The 21,762-nt window shown below is 41.3% G+C and overlaps 1 protein-coding gene across 2 annotated transcripts in view; it reads right to left on the bottom strand.

The window, feature by feature from the left end:
• Positions 1-21,762, bottom strand: part of fat4 (FAT atypical cadherin 4) — a 99,930-nt gene that overhangs the window by 27,639 nt on the left and 50,529 nt on the right. For both annotated transcript variants that reach the window (XM_085285473.1, XM_085285480.1), the window contains exons 2-6: positions 21,382-21,513; positions 15,654-15,915; positions 14,681-15,031; positions 11,343-12,265; positions 9,105-9,279 (exon numbers count right to left, since the gene is read on the bottom strand). In XM_085285473.1, coding sequence (XP_085141599.1) covers positions 9,105-9,279; positions 11,343-12,265; positions 14,681-15,031; positions 15,654-15,915; positions 21,382-21,513 — 1,843 coding nt within the window. The remainder of the gene's footprint in view (positions 1-9,104; positions 9,280-11,342; positions 12,266-14,680; positions 15,032-15,653; positions 15,916-21,381; positions 21,514-21,762) is intronic.

The following is a 21,762-nucleotide window of genomic DNA, read 5'->3' as shown; positions in this document are numbered from 1 at the left end:
GAGACCTGTGTATTACATGCAATCGGCGCTCCCTGCAAACTATGCTCAAACTACTTAAGAGTGTGTGTGTTTGTGTGTTTGAGCACAAAGAAAATCCTCCACAGGCTCTACAGCTGGGAATTGCTGACACTGAGTTCTGGGTCCTTGCGGGCAGAGAGCACAAAAGAGATCTTTCCCTGTGAACATCAACAAATTTGAACATTACTGTGGGGCTTGGATACCGCAGCCACTTCTTTCAGGAGGGCTGGGGATTCCTCAAAAAACGAGATTTGTGATAGTTTACCGTAACATCACTTCACTGCCTGGCTTTATGATAATAAACAGACATTTGGCCTCAGGCTTGTAATGCACCCAGGTTTTCTGGTCAGAACAGAAGTGGCTAACATTGGCATTCAGAATAAACAGAGCTGAATTCCAGAAGCAAAATAAATGACACAAAAAGAGGTGACAGTAAACACATTTCATCCCAAAAGAGACCCAGAAACCATACAACACTAATCTTTAGTGACTCATTACCAAAGCGAATCACTGAAGAGCCCTCTGCTGCTCTAGCTATACTGACTCCCGTGTTTATACCCATACATAGGCAATGTTGAATTTTGTATTTCCACCTTTACAAATATTTGTGATTATGAAAAATCCGCTTATAAACAACATTCTCTGCAGCTAGTTACACGGGACATCTGACCACAAATTTGGTGCCAAATACAAAGAATTAACAGTGGCGGAAACATAATCTGAGCATAAAATGTAAACCAATCCCCTCTATATAGCTTCATCGCAGACTTATTATGTAATAACCACAACATGTGTCAGCAAGATTATTTAATTAACATCATGCTTTACTGTAGCTTTCTAATCCGCCTATACTTGGACCCGAGGTATCGTTTGTCTCAGCAAGTTTCATTTGACATGAATCATCATTCAGGAGGTTGTTATGGCAATAGATTAGAGCAGCTTTCGCTCCTCCTCAGGTGATCCTCTTAATTGAGGAGCGATCCAAGTCAGCAAGGCGTCTGTATCACTTTAAATTAACCAGCAAGGAGCCGCAGGTGGTAAGTAAAGTGTGTTTGACAGTCAGCAACTCGCTAAGACTGCTGTTGATCAAAGATGTTCTGTACAGGCTGGAGCTGCTGATGGCTGATAAGAGGCTCTGAGAGCTAAGTGGCTTTGTCTACCAATGCAGTCAATGCAGGAATGATTTGTTTTTGAATATCAAGCGCACCGCAGTATTTTTCTGAACTTAACTGATACCGACCGAGCGCAGCAGTCGCATTTCAATAGCATTGTTCCCCTCACTAAGAGAGGAAGCCAGCCAAGCTAAAACGCTAGCACCGACTGTGTGCATCTATGTGTATGTGGAGCACACCGCCCTCCTTTTAGGCATTTCATTTTTGCACAGGATGTGATGTCACAACCTGTTTACTGCCTGTGAACGGTCAGCCTTCTCTGTTGGGACCTTCAAAGACTCTGTCACCCAACACATCAGGGACTCTGGGGCCCAGGGCACTGTTACACCAGCTAATCCTTAGCAAGCACAGAACAGAGACACCCCACCCCCTCTAACGCTCTGTCCAAAGCTGAACCTGCGTTGACCCAGCAGATGATAGGCATGGGCTCAAATTGAGGATTTTTCACATCTTTCTTGGTGTATCACTTCTCACAGCATCATGCAACTCCGTGCAGTTTCTGAACGTGCCTTCTTGGCCTCATGGGGCTAACTGATATCACATAACCCCCTGGCAGCTGTTACCCCCTCCAAGCATCCTGTTCGATGTGTAAATAGTTCAGATCTATCTTGTTACATTGCGTGGGATGACAGATTTAGTAAAGGAACACTATATCTTGGCAGGTATGCAAATGTATGTAGATGACAGTTGTTTCAAATAGTTATGGCTGGTGTGAGACATTGTTGAGATTCATATGACGGCAGACTAAATAACAGGGTCAGCGCTGCAGTCGAGTAAGTCATCATCTGTTTCCGATTCTTAAATTTCCTCTGCATCCTGTACCTGTAATAGTAAGAAATCAATCCCAGAGCATTTTTTTTAAACGTACAAAATAATCTCCGTCCAGTTCTTCTTTCTGTGGAGGGAGTGACTCAACAGGAGAGGAATGCTCTCCAAGAGTGCTGAGAAATGCCAGCATCTCCTCCAAACAGTCTTCGCTGGAATCTGGCAAAGCACAGGGAAGAGTGTCAGGGTCAATGATTTAGATTACTGCAGACAAGGCAGGTGTCACCTCGTGCACGGCAGGGATATGGCGAGGAAATTTGCCTGGATCTGGCAGAGCACAATTTGGCCCACCGCTGGACGACAAATGACATCATTTTACCATGGAAAGAGAACTGGTGGAAACTTGCAGCGGGAAGTCAGCTGCCTACCAGTGGCAGCCATGCACTGCGGTTAGACAAATATTTTTTCCATTGGCAAGTCCTGTCCCCAGACCCTTTCTTTTATGTGAGCAGTAGTTCTTAAGGTAAATTTTAAACTTTTATAGGGCTGCATTAACCACAGACATTAAAGACATTGTAAAGGTAATCTAATGCTATTAGCCTCCATGAAACAAAAACTATCCAAGACAATATTCAACAACATATGTACCAGCATATTTAGCATATTCAAGTTGATATTAGGAAAGCGTGATCAGTTTTGTTTGCATTCATAGCACCAGCATGCCTTAAGAGCCATAAGACAGATAAGGTAATCAAGGCACTACCTTACCTCTTGCCGATGTTTGTGCCATGAGCGTAATCCTATTTCAGGGGTTAATCTCAAGTCATTTAGGAAAGCAAACCTGCCCCCCCACCGACACTACACTTCTGGTGAGTAAAACCTCGCATTATTACGCACTGTCTCATTAAAATCTCATTCAAATGTCAAAGAAAATTGCTTTCAAAGCTACTGCCCCTAGTATTATTTATTGTTGCACAGAAGGAATCGAGGTTTGAGCCGAGAGGAGTGTGCTGCCTCAATCAGTAAAGAAAATAGTGAACTCTCTGGCACCATGTTTCCATGAGGTGTTTTTGTACCAGAGCCACTAAGTTCTGATGTGATAACTCTGCCTTCTGTTCAAGGGTTTTCTCCAATGCAAGACATCAGACCGATGGTGTTCAGATAAAAGGTTTTTATCCGTGAGCAGCCATTACACTATAGCAGCGGTCCCCAACCTTTTTTGCGCCACGGACCGGTTTATGCCCGACAATATTTTCACGGACCGGCCTTTAAGGTGTCGCGGATAAATACAACAAAATAAAACTAGTACCGGTACCGAAAAAAAGAAGATTTATTCATAACACACGTGAAAAGACCCAGGAAAACCGAGTAAACGATAAAAACGATAACAAAATAACGCTGAAAACCGATAAAAACCCTGAAAACTATACATTTCACACCTGAGCCTCAACTCTCGTGGCCCGGTACCAAACGACTCACGGACCGGTCCGAGGCCCGGGGGTTGGGGACCGCTGCACTACAGGATAAAGGAAAAAGACACAGGCGTCAGTGCACACAAAGGGGCGCTCAAAGTGCTCGAGCCGATTCCTCCTTGCTTTAATTGAATCTCGATGCACCATTACCATTTAATTAAACGCAGCGCATCCCCTTCAGATCTAGGAATGACACAGCTGGATCAGTGACAACTAAAACAGAGTCCTCTGTTTGATATTTCACAATAACCCTAAAAGAACTTAAAGTGTTTGTTAAACTGGCAATGGGACTGACACTTAAACCTTCCCACTAATATTTCACTGCTGCATCTGAGATCACATCTAAGAGCTTTCTTTCAGTTCGAATCACAACTGGGGGAAACTGGAAAAGCCTAGAATAACCCCAAGGAAGGAGTGTGCAAAATAACAAGCTTTCTGACTAAAGTAGACCAACTGACCATCTGTTGTAGCCTCCTCCATCGAAGAGATCCACAGAGAGGTTTCCCCATAAGCCTCTCAAGTCAGAAAGCATTGTCTAGCAAAAACATATGGCAGGGTCTAAGCACCTTATTAGTGTACATTACCGCTGGACAAATCACATTAACCTTTAAGAAGGTGCTGTGGCCATACTTTCTGAACTAGAGGGGGTACAAATACACGTGTTAATGATGATTAAGCTACGTGTTTTCTGACCGCCGCAGCTGCTATGAGGGTGCACGGCGCTGTGAGAGCCTCACGGGGGGTTTTGAAGGAGACAGCAGCGCTCACCTCCTGGGAAAAGCTGCGAGTCACCCCGAGTTGCTCAGCTTAAGCCGTGCTAAGAAGAAGGTTTGAGTGTCTGTGCTGGCACAAGAGATAATCTCTTCCTTTAATATACGACTGCCTGATGTTTTATCGAAAAAAGAAATGAGGAAGGACAAAGCTGGGATGTCCAAACAGCCAGGTTCATTAAAGTGGGAAGTTGAGGACAGGTTGACTTTGGGAAGACGAATGAATGTGTAAATTTATGAGACAGCCCATCTGTAGCCTGAAGCTTAAGGCTAAACGGTTAATTACGGTTTATGGACTGCGGCTAGATTGTGCTCTTAAGGGACAGCGTAAATAAAACACATCATTACTCAGGGGGGGTGAGAATTGGCTGCCAACAAGCCAAAATTGACATTTTTCTGCCTCTGAGAACCTGTTGCTTTGCGACAAAGCTTCTTTTAATGCAACCCTGTCCGGCACCCATGAAAGACCTCATGGAGCCGAGAGCAGGGTGCAAGCTGTCCCACTGCACAGTTTGCCAAACATAACAGAGTAAACAGAGGTTTTCTCACAGTTAACAAGCAACAGAGTGAAAGGGATATCTCAGCAGAACACTCAAAGCTGCTACCCAGCATAAAGGGAGCTAGAATATTCCTAATAATATGGCAATGTCAGTGGTATCCATCAAATTAAACCTAGAATCTTATACAGCTCCCTGGTTATTTATGGAGTGCTGCGTCTGAATGCTTTTGCATAATTTCTTCCACATATGTTACAGATACGGGTTGGCGGTTTGCAAGCATGCAAAAAAAAAAAAAAAACCCTATCGACAGACACAGAGCGGAGCTTTTTTTCATAGTTTAGGGCCCGTGGTGAAATTTAATGAAGTGATTTGCCTTTTGTGTTTTTATTACTGTGGTGCTTTTATTTGCTGTGTTGAAGAATATTTGGAAATCCCAATCTAGCACTGGGTCTGTGCACCATTCAGTGACTGCTTTCCATTTTATGGTGACACAGCAATACCAGCAGATCATAACATAGTGTGAGAGGTGGAAAACTTATACTGCCAGAATAACTTGCTCATAACACAACTCTATAATGTTCATACATGGGCCACATAAAGCTGAAATATGACTTTGGAAAAGTGTTTAAGAGCGAAAGCATGCACTTATATTCACATACATATTACACAGATTTTCAGTAAGCAAAAAAAAAGTGCGTTAGCAATGGCCACATATAGTTCTGATGGGTTTATTTTTGTGAGAAAGTGATGTGGTAGCCAGGCTCCTCGGTGAATAAACATCATTAAAAAGTGGATCTTGCCAGGCCGAAGCACCAATCATTCAGCCCACACCACCTTTTTAATACACGCCTTCTCCCTCCTCCACAACTTACCAAAGCTATTTACACAAACATTCAGATCCTGCAAATGTTAGTGTGTACCAGAGAGTGGAAAAGAGAAAACAGGCGATAGGAAAAAACTCTGCAAGACCACATTGTTACTGCAGAGTTTTTTAAGAGCTGATCCAGAATGTTACTGCTCTGTTAAAGTTCATTTGAGGAACCTGATATTTTATTTGGCCAAGTCCTTTGTTGCCACTAGACTGCAGACTGGGTGAAACCATCAGAAATGGACCCTATTAAAGATTTTTTATGGCAAGTGTTGGACAGTGATCTAGCGATGTCTCGGCCACGTTTTAACGCCACGTTATCAGCGTACGCGCAGGACTTTGTTTGCTCCGTCCATGTTTGCCTAATATGACAAAGACTGATGGATATATGCTGGCATTAAATTTTCTCTGTTGTTTTTTGCTCAAAACCTGACGACAGGCTGGAGATTGACAGATCATTATTCAACCAAACAAGTCCAGGGGAAAGAAAACTCAAGAATACGGAAGGGTTTACACGCCAGATTCATGGGAGCCATTTAAGAGCATAAAGGATTCTGCTTTTAAATAGGCATGGTCATTAAAATTCTTTATCTGCTAAGCGGTCGTTTAGCCCCCCAAAACTCTCCCCTCACCCACCAGCCAAAAGACCATATACAAACAGCGCGGCACTATGGAGCGATGTGCTGGAGGGATGTGAAAGACATGGGATTTCTATGCGCTCGTATCCGCCATAATAGGCATGGGCCAAGGGATTTACTGTGCCTTCTCTTTAATAAATGTGGTCAAACGCTCTGCATGTCAATGCGCCCCGAGGATGCTCTCACCACCACACGCAGACTTGCACAAACTCGAAGGCAACACACAAATGCACAAAAAAACATATGTATGAACAAATAATCATTGCGTGTCTACTAATCTGCAGACACAAGCATAAGCACGCAACAAATCAGTTAATCGCTAATGTAAATCAAATTAGGTCAGTTTTTATAACTTTTATTAGTTGAAAGGGTTTCCAAAAACATTGAAAAAGAGGAAGTTCAAGTGGGAATACCTACTTTTAAAAAGATCCAAGAGATTAACAAAGCAAGGCAGACAGCAAGAAACTCCTGTATGAAAAAAGAAGCTTTTGGCTATATTACTGTCTCAAAAATTCATGGATTCAGGAAAAACAATATAAGAAAATAGATTATATTAATCAAAAGCATTAGGGTTAACTTTAAAGCTGATCAGATCACCTCAAACCCGACAAACTGCCGTGTGCATGAAAATATGTTCTCCACAACCACAGATGCCTACTTAAAGCCATAACAGCAACATTGTTTTGCAAAAGCATTTGCGACTCTGTGGGAGATCTCACTGTTGTGCATTCTTCCGAGCAGGCAAAACTTGTACATTACTAAGCAGTGGCTTGAAAATCTGACTTGCCTGCAGCTGATCCCAGATGTTGGCTGAGTAAAAACAACAGTCCGGGTCTGCGTACTCCAAACCCCAAATATCTTCATGTATCTGCACAACTAGTAAACTCAAAAATGCAGAAACAAAACAAATTCCCATAAACAAGGAAGGGAGACTTAAAAAAAGGAGAAGAAATATTCTGTGTCAGATTTCCTCTCTACATGATGCCTTGTAAAACACCTTTACGCAGCTTGTATGGATGCCACAAGTTGTGGGGGCTGAGCACAGACTTTCAAATAATTGCAGAAGTTTACCAAATTGTGTTCTTCTCACGAGCCAGAACACATTATGAGAAGCACCCAGTGGGCGCCTTTGTTTCCAACCATTTCATGACAGATTTCGCCGTTAGCACAACAGAGGGAGAATACAGGAGTTCTCTTAATGAGTTCACATGACAAGGGACCACTAAATCAAAAATGCACAGGGACACAGCTCTAGAAATCAGTGTAGAAAAAGACTAGGATCTATTTATAGAATGTATAAAGAAAAAAGCTGAGTTAGAAAGAAAGAAGAAGTTTGGGATGTAGCAGTTTCTCTTAGTCATAATCAAGTTTTTAGGGCACAATGGCTGCAGGGAGATTTTCCCTTGGATTTTACATAACAACCACGACACCAGTTTTTCAGCAAGCAGACAATCGAGACGTTTTCTGAAAGAATAGGACGCCTTTGCATAAGAAATCCTCTGGATTTATTTTTCTCTATGTTCTTTATGTTACGACAGACAAAAGCGGGCTTTAACATGTAAAGATGAATGCGTGCGGTTGCAAATGGGTCACGTTAGACGGCAGACTTGGAGACATGTCTGCCCCATCCACCTTCAAACATTTCCTGACAGATAGCGCCTGGGAGAAACATTTCCCTCCACTGACTGAGGCCTCAAAAATGTGAGAAAATGCTGCTGGGTAATTTGGACTGTACTATGATTATGGTGTTTTTGATATTTAGATATTCTACCCCAAATCCCTCTTTCTGCCTTGGCATTGTACTGAGATGTCCTGTCAAAATATTTTGGAATTGTTGTCAGGGTTTTAAATATGGACGCAGCGTGAAGGGTACAAATGAGATCAAATCTTAATTAGCATGTTCACTTTGTTAAGCAACTTTTTCCATGTGGCACAGATCTCACAACAGCTTACTTTGACAAAACAAAAAAAAACAAAAACAAAAAAAAAAGATGTTTGAGCAGGGACTTGATTTTACGTGATTTATAGACAATTTTATAATAAATATTCTAATATTCCAATGATTAAATGATGAGGTAATGAATATACTGCTTAAGTGTTTTTCAAAACAAGATACTCCAGGCAACACCGAGCCAATTCTCACCAAAGTCTCTGCATAAAGTCAAAAATACACAGCATTATGAACGGTCACATGGTCAATCCAGGAATGAAACGGAACCACCCTGAGACCATGACGGCCGCACCAGAGGAGCTCAGGGAAACATATATTTAACTGGGATACCATGTGATTTGGCTGCAACGGGGATATGCATGTACTGCTTTAACTGCACATTAACTGGCCTCTATGCAATAACAAGTTAACCTTTTATCTGGCTATAACAAGCTCTACCGCAGTATCCAAATAAACAGAGGATGCTATTCAATTGAACCCGCTGAAAAGACTTCTGTGGATTAGGTCAAAAAAAAAAAAAAAAAAACACCCACTAGTTTGCAAGCTAAAAACTCCAGATTGTTTGGGTTATTGTGCCACACAAAAAGACCTCGGAGCAGACTATGAAATCAAAATGCTGTTTGTTGACATTGCTGTTACTTCATGACAATATTCTTTTTCAGCTGTGTTTTGCAGGCTGATTACAAAATATTGCCTGTGCTTTGCTTAAATTCAACAATGTCCATATAGGGACATATGCAATACTTAGAGCTCACTAGATAAACCAGATCATGGATGATAACTTGAACACGTTACACGTGGAATGAGTTCAGATGTAAACAATTGATTCTGGAATACTGAAACATAAGGCGGCTGAGCCTGCATAAAATAATCTTTTGCTTAAAAAGCGCCAAACATTTCAAGATGCTATCGGCTGCCTTCGCGGCTCGAAACCTTCAATGCAGTCATACCTGAGTCGGTGGCTGTGATCAGAAGGATGTATTTCTCTTGCACTTCCCGGTCAAGCGTCTCGGTCAGGCTCAGCTGACCGCTGGAGGACAGGGTGAACGCGCCTTCATCGTTCCCGCCGCTGAGCATGTAGCTTAGCTGACCATTTGCACCTTGGTCATCGTCTCTAGCAATAACCTGGAAATCATGAAAAAATATGTTTATTTACAACAAACAGAAAAAATTTAAAAAAAAATACAAAAAGCAAAAGGTGAAAAGTACAAAATGGATCATTCTAAAGTAATTTAAGTTTGTGTTCGTTTTTTATACAAATTCCAGCCATAATTCCAATTACGGTGAGAAATCGCATGATGCTTTTTACTACATTTGATTTGCTGTTACTACTATCATGAGAACATTAGATAAAATTGAACTAAGTAAGAACTGAGACAAAACAGACATGAAATTGATAGGGTGGGTTGTGAAGTAGCTTGCAGAGACAGTGGTCTGTGGGCAGGCTGAAACATCTTAAATGTAGGATTTATATAAGATATGTAAACGTGAGGTGCAGAAGGGGAAAAAGATGAGCCATATGCTAACAGATTAGTCAGTATATGGCAGTCAATGAATTTAAAATAAGTCTGTAATTGCATTTGGATCATTAAACTTACTCTATTAGTAATGATACAACACACAGAGAGCCTCATTAGTCAGTATTTTGAACTAAACTTTACTAATAATACTCTTTTACTTCAGTAAACACACTTTTTTATTTTGTAACATTTTTATTTTAATTTGATATTTCTTCTTTTATGTAAGAAAAGATTGTAATTATTGTTAATTTTTCATTATGTGTTTAGTATGTGTTTTATTATGTGTTAACTTTTCAATTTTGCAGCTTTATGAGACGAGTTCATTTTAACCACATAATTAAATCTATTAAATAACTTCTTATTCCAGGCTTTGGGCACATTATCAGAATGCAAATGAAAGAAAAATACAACTGTAAAATATAAATACTTAAAGTAAAACAGTGTCCCTTTTAAAAGAAGATACAACACCTTCTTCTTATGAACGAAAAGCAATAAAACATGTTGACTGAGATTTATATGCAGCTAAATTAACTGAATGAGGTTAGTGATGAATAATTCCTCTCAACCTATATGTCTTGTACAGGATAATGGTAAAAGTTATCTATTTCTGTAAGTTCTGTAAAATTAGGTTCAGGTACAGGTTTTGTGTGTACGCACAGATAAAAGTTTCTTGGTCTGTATAAATAATCTTGACATTTCAGTGTGTTGAGCAAATAGACCGTTTTACATGGTGTAAAAGATCTTATATTCTTAAAATCAAAAATAAGCTGTTAACAAACTTCAATTTTCCTTTTTTTCTAATCCCAGGGAGCTTGATTTACAAAGCTGCATCAATTTAACCCTGTCTGCAAGTAACCCAGCATAACCACGGACCTCACTGAATCTCACAGTTGAGGCTTAATTACCTTCACGGTGTTCAGCGGCACCATGAAGGTAATTGCTGAGGGAAGGAAGATCATTACTTATTCACTTTGTCGAATCAGACTTTCAAAGGGAATCCACCAAGAAGAAAACCAGAGTCACACACTGTGGGCTGCTGTGGGAATTGCAGACAGACATCTATTTAATGGTTTCTAAAGTATAAAACTATTTGCCAATCGTACTTTGCTGCAACTACTCACTGGTGTGCCCAGATGCATTGTGGGCTTTCCTGTGCATGTATCAGTTAGGTATAGCTACATTTTGTGGGTAAACCCACTGCGCCTGGGCCCATAACTGTATCCTCATTTCCTCACTGGGTACACGAGTGAAAGTGCAATTTACTCTGTCACCGGAAATCTGCGTTTCCAGTCCATTTTTTATGTATGGCTCATTTAGTCATCAGGGTGGTTAGAATGTTAATCGTCTCGTCATGCAATTTAGCTGAGTTTCATATTTCGCTGAAATCCTATAAAGCCCTAATTGAGCAGAACAAATGATAGTTGTATATCATTTCTTTATCATTTCACCCAAGTATTTGCTGCAGCATTTAGCAAAATAAGATCACCAAACTTAGTGGTTTAGTGCCCTAATAGCACTCACACACCTGCACTTATTAAGTTAGTTTAACTACTACGAATTTGGTTGAGGCATTAAGCTTGTTAGAACCTTTTTTCACCCTGGAAGACCTTTCTGTGAATTTCACTTAATGTCTTGGCATATGAAAATAAATAAAGCCCAAAAACTAACCTGCAGAATGTTTTTCGGTAGGTTCTCAAGGTTCTCTTGAACATTGACAGTGTAAGGAGAGAGCTCAAAAACAGGTGAGCAGTCATTAACATCCAGTAAAACAATGTTGACTGTTGCTCGGTCCACCCTGGGGCTGCTGCTACGGTCTGCAGCTTGGACCACCAATGAATAGGATGAACGCGCCTCTCGGTCCAGCTGTTTGGCCACTGAGATCACCCCCGTGACAGAATCGATCCGGAAATCAGAGTTGGTGTTTCCCCCAGAGATAGAGAAACGGATCTGCCCATTGGTGCCTTCGTCAGCATCGCTAGCAAACACCTGGATGACATCGGTCCCCGTCAAGATGTTCTCCTCGATCTCGATGTCATAGATATTCTGCGAGAAGCTCGGGGTATTGTCGTTGACGTCCAAAACCACCATAGTCACATCCATTGTCGAAGAGAGAGGCGGTTCGCCCTTATCTGTAGCTACGACTGTGAGCGTGTAGTTGGAAAGCTCCTCTCTATCAAGTTCCCCAATCAACCGGACATCTCCGTCTATTGTACCAATGCTGAACTTGTTACCGAACGGGCCTCTGAGGGAGTACTCCACGTAGCTGTTGGGCCCACTGTCAGCATCTGTGGCTTGGGTCGTGAACACGACTGTGTCCACTGGAGTGTTCTCCTGGATGTAAGTCATCTTCTGAGAAGTGAAGGTCGGTGGGCAGTCATTGACATCCAGAAGAATGATCGACACTTGGGCAGTGCTGGTGAAGCGGGTAATGGGAGGTGGGGCTAGGTCATTTACTGTGACTACCAGGTTATAGAAAGACTGGGTTTCCCTGTCCAAAGACTTCTTAGTTTGGAGGACCCCATCTTTGGTGATGACAAAGTGGCCCTGGGGATCCCCAGATGCGATTTTGTAGAGGAGCTGTGCATTCTGGCCTGAAAAACATGGCAAGATGCAGGTCTTTAGAAGATAAAAACAATATCAGGAAGGTGAAAGTTAGATTAATCTGTTAGATTTTCTGCACCAAACCAATATGATAACTGAAAATACCTAAATATCATCTTCCATGCAGTTACTTCTTTCAAATTAAAAGACCTCATTTTACACTCTGATTTTTTAAATTGAGTTTAAATGAAATTATTTGATGTGGCCTTGAACAGAAAGGACAGCATGGTGGAGGTCAAATACTGATAACTCTGACTGACATCCATTGTTCTAGATATAACTGTTAGATATTCTCCATGTTTTTGAATTAGGCACTTATATACATTATCAACTTCCATTTCCACAAATTGTGCATGTGCAACAGCTCTGTGCTACTCTTATCATCCGAGTAGACAATCTATTCATGTAAAATGACAGATTGCTATCAGAAAGAAATACCACTGTAACCACTTCCTCAACTGATAGTTTTGGAAAATCCCTCTGAACTGAAATATTTATTTTAAGCGACATAACTACAATGTCTGTGAATGAATGGATGGATGCACTAAACTATCCAACCTTGAAATCTGGCCTAATCTGTACAACCGCCCTGGAAGTGGGGGTTAAAACAAGCTTAAATTGAGCATCTGTAATTCAACTCAACAGGGTATTCATGCGGAAAACGCCGCCACCTTCCCACACTCTTGTGTGCATTTACAGTTTACAAGTAATCTCTTATCAAAAGCTTGAGTGCTACTTCTATCTGAGTTTTGGCTACGCTGTCTAGAGCCAAAGTCTGGGGGTCAGGGGTCAGGGCTTAGGAAGCGCTAACAATGGCAGTGTTTTGTTTTGACAGTGCAGAGCGGCAGCTATATATCTGAGAGGACGACGTGGTCAGATTATGTGGACAGTGGAGAAAGAAGCCAGACTTTGGTTGAGAACTAGGCAGCATATTTCCCAGGAATGTAGGTCACAATAACCACATTAGGCCCGGGTGAAGCGATAATTACAGCAGAGGAGAGTAGCGGTGGCCGTTCAAATACCACACGCTTCTTCACAGACATGAAACCCACCACCTGAAACGCAGAAATAACTCCAGCCGCTTAATCACATGGTGAAGATGTTGTATTTCATCAAATCAATTATGTGCGACTCAAAATAAAAACGAAAAATAAAATGTAGGCTTGAGAGCTTCTGTGTAACCAGCTGTCATAACAAAGTGACAGGCCTCTGTTAAATTAATCTACTAAGGCTAGCTCACACTTGATTTATACGATGAGAGTACATTACTGCTTTAAACATGCCCACTGAGCAGCGTTTATGAGTACACTGACATCACCGGAATACTTCCAGGACTTAACTTGACGACTGTGTTTTCAAGTACAGTTAAAAAAGGCTCATCTTCAGACATATTTATCTTCAACAAGTGCCAAATAGTTCCAAATGTAGCAAAACATTTAGTGGCATATCAGTTTTAAGTCATCTGAACTGTTGCATAGAGTGAAATCAGTGCCACAGCTGCACTAGTATTTCTCATTTTGTCTGATAAGTGATGTTTAATACGAAACTAAGCTTACAAGAAATGAAAAAAATATATATAATTATAAACACTATATATCAAAGCATGGGAAAATTCCACATTGCTTATTTTAGAAGGGGACCACCACTCTACCTACTGAGGTATCCCTGCCCTTTTGTCATATTTAATATGGTTACACACAATGACGTGAGCAGTGTATGTGTTTATATATACACTCCACTATATATACAAGTATATGTAAAATTAATACTTAAATCACACCTTGATTTGACAAACGAAAGAATCTTTACTGATGTAAATCTTATCATTTTTTTCCAAATATTGAACGACATACCAACAATCAGGGGAGAAAAAAATCATCAACCCTTTGAGACCTAGACTCAAAATCACAGCCAAAGTCAAGGTTAAATATTGAAATCGCAGGTTCATCCAAGTTCTGTCATAATGTTGCTCAGTAATGTGTCCTCAGGTGCTTGTTGGATTCAGGTCTGGGGAACGTGAGGGCCAGTCACTGGGATCAATGCCTTCATCATCCTTCACCATTGCCTAGATACTCTGGCCACCAGATATTATCCTGCACCAGGAGGAACCCACTGCACCAGTATAATGTCTGACACTGGGACTTTGTCCTACTACCTAACAAAAGTCAGGGTACTGTTGGCTAGCATGTGGAGGTCTGAAGGGCACCTTCACTGACCCACTACCAAACCAGTCACGCTGGCAACATACTGCAGTGCTCATCATAACATCTCCAGACTCATTCACATTTGTGCTCATGTGAACCTGCTCAGACTGATATGCTGGTCCTGTGGTTGGATGAGCTCAAAAGTACTAGTCAGGTGTTAGCACATTACCATATCCTATGTAAATTCTTATATATACATACCATCATCAGCATCAGTGGCTCCCACGGTGATGATACTGGATCCAGGCGGCAAAATCTCAGAGACAGACGTGCTGTACGCGGTAGTGTTAAAAACAGGCGCGTTGTCATTTACATCCAACACATTGAAGTACACTCTGACTGTGCTGGCCTGCCCCCCACCATCCTGAGCCTTCGCTGTCAGAATATAGTACTGCTGAGTCTCGTAGTCTAGCAGACGTGTCACGTTGAAAAATCCCGTCACGGGGTTCAGGAGAAACGTCTCGTCCTCGTCGTCTTCCTCCAGCGAGTAGGTGACCTCTCCATTCACCCCTGAGTCAGAGTCGCTGGCCAGGATTGCTGCCACGATGGAGCCTGTGAGACACGAGTTGTAACACAGAGGCGAGAAGTTCTTTATGGCCCTTTCGAAAAAAACTAACTGCAGGGGGTTAGAGAGAGGTTTATTAATACCAGTGACTCAGTTATTGCTGCGCCAGTTGCTAAAATAACTGATGATTTTTTAATGTCTTGGCCTGTTCTGCTTTGGACTAAAAGCAGTCTCTGATGTTTTCAGCTTACAGCTGAGGCTGAGCACACAGCTAATCATTAAGTGTTTTATTAGAGCTTTACATGAAACATTTCTAAATGACACCCTCATTAATCTTTGATTACCAAAGTTATGCGTCTTTTTCTTGAGAGTTAAGTGGAGAAAGGAGTGAGGACGCGAGGCCAGAGAACTGTCAGTACTGTAGTAAATCCTGCTTGTTGCTGATAGATTTCCATATAAATCAAATATCAGTTACTGTCACTTTGACCCATTAAACTCATGATTTCCCCCTGAAGGAAGATGCACAGGAAAAAAAATACTACAAAGAATTTACCCCCAATAATTTGTAACTGATGAGCTTAACAGAGAAGTCTAGTCTGAAGGGCTTTTGAATGAGATCAAACATTGCTTGTCTGCCTTTGCAATCTTGAATCTTTAAAGACATCTTACCGGGCACCATGTCTTCAGGGATATCAAATGAGTACGTTGCACGGGAGAACTTTGGCGTGTGGTCGTTCACGTCCTTGACGGTGATGTTCAGCGTCATGTCAGATGACTGCTTTCCATCGTCTGCACGCACCAGGAGGGAATATTTTGAACGTCTCTCCCGGTCTAGTTTCTTGGTGGCGATGAGATCTCCGGATTCAGGGTCGATACGGAAGCTGTCATCTGCCCCACTGATGATCGTGTACGTCACAAGAGCATTGGGACCCTGAGGTTAAAAAGAATGCGATAACACCAAACAACAAGTTGGGATAGAGTCATCTATTTCACTCCAATATGATTTTTCCTTGTTGGGTTCCTAGTAAACCCAAACTCATTACTTGCAAGTGAGGATTTATAAAAACAGTTTGATTTGTTGTGCTGAACCATGATTGAAATTTAAGTTCTTCAGATACAGGAGGAAGACCATCAGGCATCAAAGCAAATCTATCTACTAGGAAATTAGATTGTTTATTACATGTTAGCATGCCATGTCTCTAGGACAAAATATCTGCTTGTCTAGCATGAATGAAACCCCTAACATGGCCTTTTTCCACAGAGACAGTCCATAAAGTGGAGTCTTGTGATTTCAAAAAGGCCATGAAGAAGATCACAGATCAAGATAGTGACACCAAATAAAGCACAAGTGGGAAAACACTGAATTGAAGGGATTACATCTCACTGACCTTCACAAACAAACAAGCTTTGAGCATGCTAATGAGAAATCCACCCATCTTATCAGGACCTTAATGTTGTTGCTTTACCACTAAGATTTTATGTTAAGAGAAAATGTCTAGCAGTGTAGAGAGAAGGAACAGGTTTTCTTGGACGAAGGCAACATTGCTGAACAACACAGAGGACCCCTTTATAAGCATAAATGACACGGAATAATAGATTTTTGGAAAGCTGATAAACCTAAATGGCCTTTTTTACGATTAAAGGTCAAACGAGTCAGAAAAAAATACGAAGAAACACAAGAGCTGAGTGGTGATATTCACGAGAGACTTGCGCTTCCTCTTTGAACTTTTGGGGGGTATAGTGTTCGTCTATAAATGCAACTAATAGATCATCTATTACATCGGACAAGTACAAGCGCCATAACACATGCGATCACTATAGCGAGAGGCTTTGGAATCAGAGACGGGGACTGAATGCACTATGACCTGTGAATGAGGCTGACGACAGAGCTTGACGTTTACATTTGTGCTGGGGACAATAGGAGATCAGACAACTGTCTCACTCTGTGTCTTCTGCCAAAAAAGCAAAAGCAACATCAAAAAGCTACTGCTGCTCAGCGAGATGAAGCGAGGGCTCCGGTTACAGTTGGTTAAGAGCTAAGCTAAAAGAGACTCTTTCAGCTATGCCTGATGTTTGTGTGATGCTTTTTGATCCCCTTGGAACAATGGAAAGGCTTATAGGGTAGAAGTGCTGCATTAAGCTGGTTTTTATATGCGTATTGACACATTTACTGCCTAAGTGAATAAGCTGTGTTGAAATAAACTGTATGTACGCAGCGGTGCTTCATGGTAAAATCAGCTGGAGAATGATGTGTTAGTTGGCCGTTGTGGTATAAAGCTCCTCCATGTTTTACAGATTCAACCTCTCTTTGGCAGTAAAGCAGTCTTCAGACAAATATTTTTGTAAAACTAAAGAATTTCAAGTCGATCAGATCACTGTTTTGGTTTTTAACGTTTCCAAATCTATTGAACAGATAGTGAACTTGCATTTGTTAATATGAACAATATTTATTTATAACTGTTTATTTCATTAACTGGTTTCAATTACAGTATTATAATGCATATAATTGCATGTGTAAGAAAATAGCTGCTCCCTTATTTCTCAAGGGGAAACCACAGGGAATGGATCTGCATGCTTAATTTGGCACAGATTTTATGCTGGATGCACTCCCTGAGGCAACCCTCCCATTTATCCAGGGCTTGGGACTGGCACTAGGAATACATGAGTCCATCTCTCCTCCTGGAATCAAACCGGATTTGATATGTGTGTTCCCCTCTACACCACAGAGCCACATCTTATTGATTGTATCCCTCAATTGATTTAAGAATTCTGGAACTTGTTATTTACTTTTTGATGTTGAAAGACATTTGAAAGGTAATCACAGTTTAAATGGCTCACTGTTAAAATGCATGTGGGATTGAACAAACTATTTATACATATAGTACATAGTCAAATGCAAATGTAATGTTTTACTGTAGGATTCTTTAAAGTGATCCTGTCATTAAATCAGTGAACTCTGAAAGGTTAAAAACTTTAAGTGAATGTAGAGGAGATTTTACTGTTTGGCCATGTCTGACAGAAGAAAAACACAAGAAACTATAAAATATTCTCTTCCCTTGTCTAACTTTTTATTTTTTAACTGTCTGCTTTTAGGCCTTGTGCCTAAAAGCAGACAGTTAACACACAGAGTAAATATAATCACAGGGCTAACTTCTCTTACTTGCTCTTATCTCTTTCCCATGGCCTGTTTTTTATGATAGATAAAAACTCTTATTGACGTCTTATTGACCTCGTCTCTCATTGCATTACCAGACTTGGTCTGAGATCCAGGCCCAATAAAAAATGGGGGCGATGAGGAGGACGGAGTGAGGTTCTGCTCATCGAAGGACCCTGCTGTCATCAATCAGTGGCTCCAGATCTGGCAACCTCATTAGCCACCTGGGCCGCAGTCCGGAACCCAACACCATGGTTTGCCAATTAATTTTCTGATAGGGTTCAAAGGCAGAGCAAGGAAGGTGGGAGAGGCCGAGATGGGGGTCCATCTAGGCTTCAGTCCAACACACACACATACCAACAAAAACTATAAACACATGCATTTAAAAATAGGTTTATTCTCTTTTAAAACTGTTTGATTCTGCTGAACAATCCCATGTCTTTCTCTTTTCGTAAAATCTTTACACGCACTCAAACACACTCACATCGACACTGTTCGCCCTCTTGACCTCCACTCAAGAGTCTGACTACTTTACGGCTCTCCAAAGACACGGAGGGTTGTTCGGAGGAAAAGGAAAAAAAAAAAAAAAACGAAGGCTGGCCAATTAAACAGCAGCATTCCAGGGAGCGAAGCGCACCAGGCAGGGGCAGAAGGAAACTCATTTAGTAGATGAGTGGCTTTTGGGAGCACGCAGTTCCTATGAGAAGCGAGAGGTGCGAAGCAGACAGCGCCGGTGGGGATAGCAAGCTTCCTGTATGCAACAGCACCAAGACAGCAAGCCAATCATAACATAGACTCTTGGAAAACAAGCAATGTGTTGTCACTAACAGCTACAGATACAGAGAGGTAAGGATGACCCAACAGTCTGTGCTGCTGGTGTGTAAATCCATTCTACAAGTGTGCAAAATAGCCAGAAATCTCCTTGTTGTGGGTTTTTAGGCCTCTGGAATGCATTACTGTTCACTTGGAGCCTGTGCTTCCTTGCAGGGATCTCTCCTAAAACCCCTATTGTTGCATTTTTCTTCATTAATAAAGTTTTTTTCTTTTTTTTTTTTACCTGTGACATATTTTCCACATAAGGTCAGAATTCTAATAAAATGCTCACAGTCTCTCCAAAAGCACAAATGGCTGCATATTTCTTTTAAATGAGGTGAGAAACATTCTCAGAGAGGCCTAACTTGCATTACACAAAAGAGCAGCGTTTTATATTGATTTCCTTTCAACCCCACTGCAATCCCCTCCTCCTTTTTTGGGGTGGAAATGGGCACAGTGAAAAGCGGATGGGTAGAAACAGCATTTTAATACCCTCACACATGAATCCCACATGTAGCGCTGTTAAATTGGATGGGATCATTATGATGTCTGAATTCAGCCCGTCAGCTGGCCAACAGCTTGCACTCTTGGCTACTCTGCGCTGGCTCACACATGTGGCTTTCTCAACAAGAGCTCCAATGCGTTCCGTACGCTTAGTGTCAGCGCAACTTAAGTTTCCTGCGTAAGGATGTGGGCAAAAGCTTGGCTGGCCTCATATCTGGCTCTGAGTGAGAGCTGGAATGAAGCACAGGCTTCTATTTAGCAGCCTATTCATGGCAGCGCTGAAGTTTGGAGTAAACATCACTAGAATCTGTAATTCCTAAAAAGGCTCCTCTACATTCTCTTTAAGTGCTTCTTTTTTTCATTTGAATCCCTGCTTGGAAGCGAAATGTGACTTCTCTTGAATTCAAGTTCTTTAGGTGGGTAATTCAAGCACGGCTCATATGCATATGCGTGCTTGTAAGAATGAACTCTTAATTTTCTACAAATTACCGAAAAGCCTTCGATTTCAGCCTAAGCACCACAGGTCAAGCTTCTCTTAACTTCAGATATGTGGAAAAAGTGAACAACTGCACAATTTGATTTCAATACCATATGCTAAGCCTTTCAAGATCAAAACTGTGAATAGTTTGGAACTGAAAAAAGAAAATAATCAAATAACGTCCTTAAATCCCCCTACTGAAAAGACTGACTTGCCTCCAGGTCCGAGATTTACAGTCAATATAGTATTCTGACAAAAGAGAATTGGCATAAAGTGGGACTTTGTATGACTTTTCTCACATTCAGAGCAAAGAGATGGGAGCGAGGTAACAGCTGTGCAATAAAAACGTGTGGCCTCATAAGTTAACATTAAATCTGAGTCCATATTCCTGCGTTCTAATCTCTCGCCCCTCTATGGCCCGAGTCTTTCCACTCACTTCAACTGTGTCCTTTGGCTTTGGCGAGGGACCGCAGACCTTTGAGATGCCGGCAGGGCCTGCTTTTTGCTCGCGGCAGGATTTAATGTCCGTATCCTGCCGAAAGCAGCCAAAGATGGAGCCTTTGACTAATTCAGAGTGATACTGCTGATGTAATGTGAACTACGGGGACCGCGGAGGGACTATCAGAATGACAGGACGAAGAATCAATCGATGTTTCTGCGACACCAGCGGACTCAAGACATCTCAGATAACATCAACATTTAAGGGTGAAAATGAGCAGACTCTAAATGTGCGTGTGTCTTAGGGGAAAGCACATTAATTGCTACAAAGCGGTGATTTATGCTTTTGTGGTAGTGCGTAAGAGTTGAGGCAGGCAAGGATGGTGCTTTCCCAAACTGTCTTGGCTGCTTTGTATCACTGTGTGGAGTCGCGAGCACGTGCACATCTGACCTTGAACTCAACTAACGCTGTACTCTACAACAGGCAATTCCCTATTTTTAATGAAATTTAATCAAATAATTAGCAATATCTATAGATGATAGTAAAAAATACAATTTCCCACAGCTAAAGGCAACATCTTTAAATCACAGCAAAAACCCAGAAAATTGACAATAATGTTTTTTTAATCCTGAGGTAATATACTGCTGAGATTTTCCATATACCAGGTTATGTCTTTTATTGCCAATGACAGCGACTGTAAAATTAAGAACTGCTGTAAAAATAAATACTACCCTTATCAGAATAATAATGAACTCACAATCATAATCAATCAGGGACATGCAGTCTAGACTGTTTCCATTTCTTTTTGCCTTGAATATTTGCAATTTTGGTATGAAAATGGTCAACTGACAACGATGTTAAAAAAACATTTGAATTTTTAGTGGTTTTGACACTGTAGGAACAAAAATTTAGAGCACGTTTTTAATTCAAATCGCTTCCAGGATATCTATTCCGAAAGCAGTGAAGTGGAAAACGGGCAAAGAAAAGCACAAAGACACCGAGCCATTACCTCGTCCGCATCCGTGGCTGTTAGCTGCATTATCTTGAAGCCATCTCCAACGTTTTCCTCGATGGTCACGTCAAGAATGTCATTAGGGAAAACGGGCGGGTTGTCGTTGACATCCTGCAGCGTGATCTCCACCTGTGGAGGAAGAATAAACAGCACACTTTCCATTAAAGTACTGCCAACCTGTTACAGTCTGTCTGCAACAGCTGTTGAGATCGCTGTAAAGAAAAAAACCCCGTCTGAGTCGTCTCGGGTTTCAGAAGATGAAGAAGCTGCACTAGCAGGGAAATTTATCATTTTCTGGCTCCACGGGGTATAGAGAGGAAAAAGTGTGAAATTATCAGCTGCGAGTCTTGCCGTGAAAGCTTGCAAACAAGAAAGCCT

Source organism: Mchenga conophoros, linkage group LG2 (genome assembly GCF_057382185.1).
Source record: "Mchenga conophoros isolate Kocher_MC1m ecotype Shallow Benthic linkage group LG2, M_conophoros_male_GT1.1, whole genome shotgun sequence".
Taxonomy (NCBI): Eukaryota; Metazoa; Chordata; class Actinopteri; order Cichliformes; family Cichlidae; genus Mchenga; species Mchenga conophoros.
The sequence above is the reverse complement of the archived record's forward strand: the minus strand, read 5'-3'. Positions and strand labels throughout refer to the sequence as shown.